The sequence below is a fragment of the Elephantulus edwardii genome, unplaced genomic scaffold (genome assembly GCF_000299155.1).
Source record: "Elephantulus edwardii isolate Elephantulus edwardi_28Jun2011 unplaced genomic scaffold, EleEdw1.0 scaffold00284, whole genome shotgun sequence".
Classification (NCBI taxonomy): Eukaryota; Metazoa; Chordata; class Mammalia; order Macroscelidea; family Macroscelididae; genus Elephantulus; species Elephantulus edwardii.
The window spans coordinates 3030228-3040473 of NW_006400034.1; the positions used below are offsets into that span (position 1 = coordinate 3030228).

At 40.1% G+C, this 10246-nt stretch overlaps 1 protein-coding gene across 1 annotated transcript; it reads left to right on the forward strand.

Moving 5' to 3' along the window:
• Window positions 1–3263: 3263 nt before the first annotated feature.
• On the forward strand, window positions 3264–4208 carry LOC102853704 (olfactory receptor 4D6-like). Its single transcript, XM_006900431.1, has one exon. The coding sequence runs from the start codon at window positions 3264–3266 to the stop codon at window positions 4206–4208; it is 945 nt and encodes a 314-aa protein (XP_006900493.1).
• Window positions 4209–10246: the final 6038 nt, after the last annotated feature.

Here is a 10246-nt window from a genome sequence, read left to right on the forward strand (position 1 = left end):
TTGATAGATGTCATTGAGAATTCCAAACTAGGTAATGGGTTATTGAGTGCTAGCATTTAAAAATAAGATTCTTACTGGATTTGTAGCAACAGAATTCATACAAAGATAATATGCTGTTCTAAAATAATGAAATTATTCTAATGATACAAGCATTATAGATTGCTACAAAGATTAACAAAGAAAATTTTTCTTTAAAATCCTATCTGTATGTCTTTCAAATTGAACCTAAATACACTGATCTTTGACCGAATGAGTAAATAAATAATCAAGAAACAAATTCTCTACAGAATTATTTGTTATATGCTATCAGAGAAAGTATTCTATTATTTATTCACCCATTCTATACTTTTCTTCACTATTCTTTTTCCTTCAGACATAAAACCATTGTGTCAATGACAGATTTTATTTTTTTGGTAAATTTTGATTATTTCATCTATTTGGTTTATTAAAATTATTTGAAGTATTAATATCCTTGGGATATAAAAATATTCTTATCATAAATATTTCTGTCCTCTAGTGGCCATGGAATTGATTACAAAATAACTATTTTGGTTTAATATAAAAATGCTGTTGTTGTTGTATACCAGCATGTCAGAACAATCTCATTGCTGACCCTCTAGTGGGTTTTCAGAGGTTGTAAATTCCATGGAAAGAGATTGTCTATCTTTCTCCAGAGGAGCAAGTGTTAGATTCAAACCATATCCCTTTGGAATGATAGTGCAACTCTTTATCACTAAGCCACCAGAGCTCCAAATACATTAATAGTAGAAAATTCTTGAACCCCAAATCAAGACCATAGGCAAATATTCTCTGTGTTTTGCCAATATATACTCTAATACTGGGAAAACTGTTCATCCCTAAAAAGAGAAGAATTGGGCAAAGATATCGTTAAGGTCTTATTAGCTTTAGTTAGTTTCTTAGAGTACTTTCATGTGCCCTGAACTATGATTAAACCTCTACATAATATCAAGATCTCTATGTGTCCAAAGTAAGGTCTAGAGTTTGTGCAGTATTCTTTCTTTCCTTTAAGCGATAAGACCAAGATAAAATAGGTTATTTAAGTAACTAGTTGTTGTTGTGTGCCATCATGTTGAAATGACTCATGGTTGACCCTCCAGTGGGTTTTCAGAGGCAGTATGGTGCACAGGGGTAGATTACCTATCCTTCTTCCATGAGAAGGATGTTTAGTTACTATTTATGCTTTACCAAAAAAGGGGGGGGTCCATTTCTGCAAGTCAATTCTAATTCACACAGGCTCATGAGTTATAGTTTAGAACTGTTTCATGGGGTTTTCTAAGCTATAATCTTAATAGTTCATCAAAGTTTTTCTTCTGCTGAACCACTAGGTTGGTTAAAACTGGCAATTGCTGGAGTAGACATGGTTCTTCATTTAGGCCTTGTGGTAGTTAGGTGTTGTAGAGCCGAGCATGACTCATAGTGAATTTATGAACCCTGATCTATCTAGCCCAGTTCTGAACCCTGTCCTATCTGATGCTGTCCTCATCATCACAAACACACTTGAGCCAACTGCTGCAGATACTGTATTACTCTATTTTATTGAGGATCATCCTCTCCTTTGATAACCCTTCACCTTTCCAAGCATTATGTCCCTTTCCACAGAATATCCAATCCTAACAACATAACCAAAATATATGAGATGAAGTTTCCCCATCTGTGGCTCCATGGCACACTCTGGTTTGCACTTTTCTACAAGATATATCTGTTTGCTTTTTTAGTAGTCCATGGGACATTTAGCACTCTTCTAGAACTCTACTCAAGTTCATTGGCCTTATCTATCCAATAAATATAATGATTATGTGGTAAGAATCTTTGCCTTCTTGATGTTGAGCTTCAAACCATATTAAAAACTACAGTCCTTGACCTTTCTCAGCAAACACTGCAGGTCCCCCTCAGTTTCAACAAGCAAGGTTGTGTCATCTGTATAACATAGGTTGTTGATGAATCTTCCTCCAATCTTGATGCTATGTTCTTCCTCATAATAATTCTCACCACTGGGCTAATTGGAAGCACCACGATAGATAGAGAAGAGACTGAGGTTGTTAACAATTTTATCTTGCTCAGGTCCACTCTTAGCACTAGCAGTCAAGAAGTCAAAAGATGAATTGCACTGGCTGCTGTCAAAGTCCTCTCCAAAGTACTAAAGAGCAATGTCGTCAGTTTGGAGACTAAGATGCACCTGATTCAGGCCATGATCTTCACAATTACTCAGTATGCAGCAGAGAGCTGAAAAATGACTAGGTATAACAGAAGAATTTATGTATATGACTTTTGGTGCTGGAGAAGTGTATTGAGCATACCATGGACCACTAAGAAAACAAACAGGTCTATCTTGGAGAAGGTGAAACCAATCTTCTCCTTGGAAGCAAGGACTTTGAAGCTCCATCTCATATGTTTTGGGCATGTGGCCAAGAGAAGGACATCATTCTCAGAAGGGTAGAGAAACAGCATAGGAGAGGAAGACCTCGAATGTATTGGCACAGTAACTTGGGTAATGGGGGTAGATATGTCAGAGACAATGAGATGGCTCAGGATAGGGCAGAGTTCAGAGCTATTGTACATAGGGTGGCTATGAGTCACAGATGATCCAATGGCACATAACAACAACTGTATGGTTAAAACAAAACAAAACAAAAATAAACAGATACCATGGCTTTGTCATCTACAAGACATATACATTGGATGGATTTCTAACCTAAGAAATTAATCTTCATTCAAGTTCTTGATTGACAAGTTATTAGTTCCGCTATTATGCAGTTATAGTCAAGTAATTACTAGCTCTCAGTTTCTGTTTTCTCATATGTAAAATATAGCTTTAGCTACTCTGTAGATCCCACAGAGACATCATAAAATTAAAACTAAGAAGTGATGTTGTAGACAGATGCTTCTAGAAAAGTACAAAGCTTTGTAGACATGAAGAAAAGTCAATAGAGGAGATAAATCATTGTCTAAATGAACCACAGTCCATCCATCTCCTTGTAGTCAAATAAAAACATATGATCCATAGAAGTTGGTAATTCAGGTTCATGTAATCCAGGTTCTTTCCAAAGGAAAGACAAAAAATGTACACCATGCACACCATAAACACACACACTACACAAAGTCTAACCCAGTTTTTCTAAACAATTACGTTCATCTGCATAGTAAAAAAACTTACTAAACATGTTATTTTTCCCTCATGAGACCACACTCCTAACCTAACATTTCTTCTTCCCAGGCAGACCTAGAAGAAAGAGTTCCCCACCATGAACCAGAACAACCACACAATTGTGAAGGAATTTGTCTTCCTGGAACTCACTCGATTTCAGGAGCTGGAGCGCTTCTTGTTTGTGGTCTTCCTTCTTGTGTATGTAACAACTGTGTTGGGCAATGCCCTCATTGTGGTCACTGTCACCTGTGAATCCCGCCTCCACACGCCCATGTACTTTCTACTGCGAAATAAGTCCGTCCTGGACATTATCTTTTCATCCATCACTGTCCCCAAGTTCCTGGTGGATCTTTTATCAAGGAGGAAGACCATCTCCTACAATGGCTGCATGGCACAGATCTTTCTCTTCCACTTTGTTGGTGGGGCAGATGTCTTTTTCCTCTCTGTAATGGCCTATGACAGATACCTTGCAATCGCCAAACCCCTCCACTACGTGAGCATGATGAGGAGAGAGGTGTGGTTAGCCTTGGTGGTGGCTTCCTGGGTGGGAGGTGGTCTGCATTCAATTGTCCAGACAATTGTTATGCTTCCACTTCCCTTCTGTGGCCCCAACATTCTGGACACCTTCTATTGTGATGTGCCCCAGGTGGTAAAACTGGCCTGCACTGACATCTCTGCCGTGGAAATTTTCATGATTGCTCACAACGGACTACTGACCCTACTGTGGTTCCTCCTACTTCTGGGGTCCTACACTGCTATTCTGGTGATGCTGCGATCCCACTCTGGGGAGGGGTGGAACAAGACCCTGTCCACTTGCACCTCCCACATCATGGTGGTGACCCTCCATTTTGTGCCATGCATTTATGTTTACTGTCGCCCTTTCATAACACTGCCCATGGACACTGCAATATCCCTCAATAACACAATCATCACTCCCATGCTGAACCCTATGATCTACACTCTAAGGAACCAAGAGATGAAGTCAGCCATGAAAAGACTACAAAGACGACTTCAATCATCTGAAAGCAGTGTACTAGGGTGAAGGAATAAATTGAAATTAGAAATTTAATTGTCTCAACATTTAGCCTTAGTGTAAGAGACAACATATTCTTATCTTACCAGTCATTTCCCTGTATATACTCAAGGTCACCTAATCCCATTGTTACTGTTGTTAGCTATCATATATCTGACTCAGACTCAAAGGAGACATTATGGATAATATTGACAACAATGGGACTTCAAGAATACTTATTTGTGCTTATGGAAAACCTATATATAGACCAAGAAACTATTGTCCAATCAGAACAAGGAAACATTGCAAGGTTTAAAATCAGGAAAGGTATGTGTCAGGGTTGTATCCTCTCGATACCTTTTTAATCTGTATGCTAAGCTAGTAATAGAAGGTTAAGTTTATAAAGAAAAATGTGGCATCAGAATTAGAGGAAGACTCATCAACAATTAATCACATAACCCTGCTCACAGAAAATGAAGAAGACTTGAAGCAATTGCTGCAAAAGATCAAAGACTACTGCCTTCAATATGGGATATAAATGAACATCAGAAAGGCAAAAAAACCTCACCACTGGACCAATACACAATATCACAACAGAAGGAAAAAAGTTTAAGTTAAAAACAACTTTGTTGTACGTGGCTCTACAATCAACACCCACAGAAACAGTGGTCAAAAAATAAAAAAAAAAAACATATTGAGTATGCCAAATCTGTTGTCCAAGACTTCTTTAAAAAGTGCTAAAGAGCAAGGATGTCAACAAGACTAAGTTTTGCCTGATGCAAGAAATGATATTTTCAATTGCTTTCTATGCATCTAAAAGTCGATCATCAAAGAATAAGGAAGACCAAAGAAGACTGGATGCTTTCCATGGTATTGAAGTAGAGTATTGAATATGCTTTGGACTGTTGTTCTTGTTGTTGTTATTATGTGCCATCATGTCGCCTGCGACTCATAGTGACCCTATGTACAACAGCCCTAAACTCCGCTCTGTCCTGTGCCAATTACACTGTCTCTGACACTCCCATCCCAATTGTCCCAATCACTGAATCAATCCACCTCATAGAGGGCCTTCCTCTTCTGCGCTGTCCCTCCACCCTCCCAAGCATGATGTCCCTCTCTAAGGACTGGTCTCTCCTCACAACATGTCCAAAGTATGTTAGACGGAGCCTCAGAATCCTTGCCTCCAAGGAGCCACCCGGTTTAACCCTCTCCAGGACAAATCTGTTTTCCTAGCAGTCCATGGTATTCTCAATACTCTTCTCCAGCACCACAGCTCAAAGGCATCAAGTCTCCTTCTATCCTCCTTGGTCATTGTCCAACTCTCTGATGCATAACAGGTGATTGTGAAGACCATGGCCTGTATCAGACGCACCTTAGTCTCCAAAGAGACACCATTGCTCTTCAGCACTTTGGAGAGGTCCCTAACAGCAGACTTTCCCATTGCAATGCGCCTTTTAATTTCCTGGCTGCTGGTGCCAAGACTGTTGACTATGGAGCCAAGCAGACTAAAGCTGTGTACAATCTCAATCTCTTCACCATCCATCCTGATGCTGCCAATTGGTCCAGTGGTGAGAATCTTTGTCTTCTTGACATTGAGCCTCAATCCATATTGTAGGCTGCAGTCCTTGACACTCTGCAGCAGGCGCTTCAGGTCCTCTTCAGTTTCAGCAAGCAGGGTTGTGTCATCCGCATAACGCAGATTGTTGATAAATCGTCCACCAATCTTGACCCCACATTTCTCCTCATAGAGCCCAGCCTCCCGGATAATATGTTCTGCATACAGGTTGAAAAGGTATGGAGATAGGATGCATCCCTGGCGTACGCCCTTCCCAATTTTGAACCATGCATTGTTCCCTTGCTCTGTTCTGACGACTGCCTCCTGGTTCAAGTATAAGTTTCGCATTAGAACGATCAAGTGTTCTGGGATTCCCATTCTTCTCAGAGTCAGCCATAGTTTGTTATGATCTACACAGTCAAATGCCTTTGCATAGTCAATGAAACACAGATAGACATTCCTCTGGTATTCCCTGCTTTCAGCCAAGATCCATCTAACATCAGCTACAATATCTCTAGTACCACGACCCCTTCTAAACCCAGCCTGGACTTCTGGTAGTTCTCTGTTGATGTGCTGTTCCAGTTGTTTTTGGATAATCTTCAGTAAAATCTTGCTTGCATGTGAAATCAATGAGATTGTTCTGTAGTTTCCACATTCTGTTGGGTCACCTTTCTTTGGGATAGGAACAAATATAGATCTCTTCCAGTCAGTTGGCCAAGTGGTTGTTCTCTAGATTTCTTGGCACAATTTGGGAAAACTCTTGAAAAGAGCAGAGTATTCCTTACAGGAAAGGATGATTCGATTTTTTTTCTCCTGTATTTTGGGCATATTGTCAGGAGGGCATCCTCAGAAGGAGACATCATGCTGGAAAAGACAGAGAATCACTTAAAAAGAGAAAAGCCCTCAAGGGGATGGGTTGATGACACAGTAACTCTAACAACAGGTTTGAACATATCAGAGATCATCAGAATGGTACAGAATAGGGCATGGTTTTGATTTGTTGTTCAGAGTGTCGCTATGAGTGGTAGTCAACTCAATAGCACCTAACAGCAACAATAATGGAGACTTCATGCCCAGTGAAAATGCTGCCTAATCCTGGGTTATTTCTAAGATGGGTTGAAAGCAGAGTGCTGGAATAATCAGGAGTAGATCTTGAATCTTTCTGCCTATTTTGTCTTAATCTGATGGGCAGTTCTTTTTATCTCATGATTCCTTCCACTAATTTCAATTACTCTACAAAGCTACCCTACACAAGGGTAAGTTTCATGTATGTCCTGAGGGTGTTCCTCTTCTCTACCTAAAGAATAAAGATCCTTACTGGACCCTGACTCTTATCATCAAATGTAATTGCAACTCCATGTGACTAAAACTACGGACTTCTATCACAGAGTATAGCATGTTTAATAAAGGGCTTTATTTTAAAGATGCCTTCTGTCACATTATTCAGATGTTTTTCTAATATTACTCTCTACAACCCACATAGCTATGTCTAAAGTTTAACAACATTAATACTTTGCACCATAAATGTGCTTTTATTTTTTTTATAGGAACAAGGTTATGAAAGGGAAGAAGAGGAGAGAGAAAGAAATTTGGATTGCATGGAGGCAACATAGTGCTTTTATTTTTATAATAAACTTTTCTAAGGTTGCTTCTATGCTGTGTAATTAACTAGGTACCTGCCTAAAAAATTTCTTAGTGTGTCCTGAACTGGTCTATTGCCTGGACCATGGCACCACTGCCTGGCAGGTCCCCCCAACCCTAGATCCTGGACCCTTGAAATTATCTGAAGGCCTTACCCAGCTGCCTGACACTGCCATCCACCATCTGGAAGCCTGGTACATGCCCTTCTCCTGTAATTCCTAGTCCCACTGCCTGAACACTCCACCTGCTAACCTGAAGTCACAGCCCTGATGCCTAGAAGTCCTGCCCCTGCCACCTGGAGTATATGACCCCACCATCTGGAAGACCTGGGTCCACAACCTGGATGTCCCAGCACTAACACCTGGAGGATTACCCAATGCTGCACCTCCGAACTATGCCAGAAACATCGGTACCACAGGCAAGACCATTTCATTTTCTCTCCCCTCCTAAATCATGAGCTACCTTTAGCCTAGAGCACCTTGGACTAGACAAGCTGCAAGAGTTATCTAACAGAGGAAGCTACTAATTCACAGGACTTATCCCAAACTGAAGCAAGTCTTCCCTTGAGTCAAAAGTTCAGAAACTCAGGCAGGTTACCTGCTCCACCCTCCTCTGGAGCAGTGTTATCAGACCCAGACACTGCTATCATACCAGGTGTGAAAAACTCTCCCACAGCAATGTCATGTAAGAAGCAGGCAACCTCACACCCTACGCATACCCAAAGAAAGATATCACCCCATGACACAGTATCAATGGATTTCCTGAAGCCAGCAAGTCTGATGGAACTTTCTGACACAGAATTTAAACGAACAATGATTTAATATTTTCAATGGGTGAAAGACAAACCTGAAAAATTACAGGACACTGCAAGCAAAAACCAGGAGGAACTTTAAAAAATAAAATCCAAAATAATGCAGAGAACACAAACAAAGCATTAAAGGCTCTGGAAAAGCAAGAAACTACAATCCAAAATATGAGGACCAATGTTTCAGATACTGTCAACATTGTGGGGAGACATATGAACAAAGTTGAAGAGATGGAACACAGACCAGTGAACTGGAAGATAGAATTGTCACCATTGATCTGCTAGAGCAAAAAGCAGGATCAAAAAGGAAGGAAAAAGAAGAAATCCTAAGAATAATCTCGGACGCCATCAAGAAGAACAACAGGTGCATAATCAAAATCCCAGATCAGGAAGAAGTAAGTAAAGGCACTGAGAAGGTTGTAGAAGAATTGCTTTCCAGGCATAATGGAGAATGTGAGGATATGTATTCAAGAAGCTAAGCAAACACCATATAGAACAGACCCCAAAAGAATAACAGCAAGGCAGACCATAGTCAAATTTTCCAGAACCAAAGATAAGGAGAGAATTTTGAAAGTAGCAAGGGAGAAACAAAGAGTAATCTATAAGGGAGAGCAAATAAGATTAAGTGCTGATTTCTCAGCAGACATGATGTAAGAAGAAGACAGTGGAATGACATATATTGAATACTCAAAGAACTCAGCTGTCAACCAAGAATACTATACCCAGCAAAACCGCCCATCAAATATGAAAGAAAGAACAATATATTCTCAGAAAAGCAGAACCTAAGGGAGTTTGTAAAAGCAAGACCAGCATAGCAGCGAACACTGAGAGATGTCCTCCTTATAGAGGTGCCACCGAAAGTTGGATGGACCAAAGTAACCAGCAGCAACACCAAAAAGAACTCAACAAAATGATAGGAATAAAATCTTGCCTTTCAATTATCACACTGAATTTGAATGCTTTAAATGCACAACTGAAGAGAAAAAGAGTAGCAGATTGGATTAAAAAAAAATCAATATGTTGTCTACAAGAGACACACCTCAAAAGTAAAGAAAAACTAAAAATAAAAAGGTGGAAAAATATAACAAGCAAATGGTAACCAGAAAAAAAGCAGGAGTGCTCAAGAGCAATGGTGTCTCTCTGGAGACTAAAGTGTGCCTGATACAGGCCATGGTCTTTGCAATCACTTGTTATGCATTAGAGAGTTGGGTAATGACTAGGGAGGATAGAAGGAGAATTGATGCCTTTGAGCTGCGGTGCTGGAGAAGAGTATTGAATGCACCATGGACTGCCAAGAAAACAAACAGATTCATCCTGGAGAGGATTAAACCAAGCAACTCCTTGGAGGCAAGGATTCTGGGGCTTCATCCGGCATGTTGCCAGGAGGGACGGGGTCCTTGGTGAGGGACATCATGCTTGGTAGTGTGGAGGGATGGCACAGGAGGGGAAGACCCTCTATGAGATGGATTGATTCAGTGACTGGGGTAATCGGGGTGGGTGTGTCGGAGGCAGTGCAGTTGGCACAGGATAGAGCAGGGTTTAGGGCTGTTGTGCATAGGGTCGCTATGAGTCGCAAACGACTCGACGGCACATAACAACAACAACAGCAGCAATATTAATCTCTGACAAAATAGATTTCAATGCAGAAATCATCAGAAAGAACAAGGGGTTAATAGAACAAAAGGACATAGTGATAATAAATATCTGTGCACCAAATGATAGAGTTGGAAAATATACAAAACAAATAATAACAAAACTGAAAAAGGAAACAGAGAACAGCACTATAGTAGTTGGAGATTTCAATACACCACTCTCAAGAAAAGATAGAACTACCAGAAAGAAGCTCAACAAAGATGCTGAAGAATTAAACCATACACTAAACCAACTTGATCTCATAGATATATATATATAGGCAAATGCACCCCCCCTCCAGAAAAAGCACAGTATACCTTCTTCTCCAATTTGCATAGAATGTTCTCCAAAATAGATAACATGGTAGGTCACAAGGCAAGCATCAATAAATTCAAAAGCATAGAAGTAAAACCCACCTTTTCAGATAACAATACT

Coding starts and splice junctions, on each gene's coding strand:
- LOC102853704 (XM_006900431.1), top strand. CDS start 3,264: ATGAACCAGAACAACCACACAATTGTGAAGGAATTTGTCTTCCTGGAA.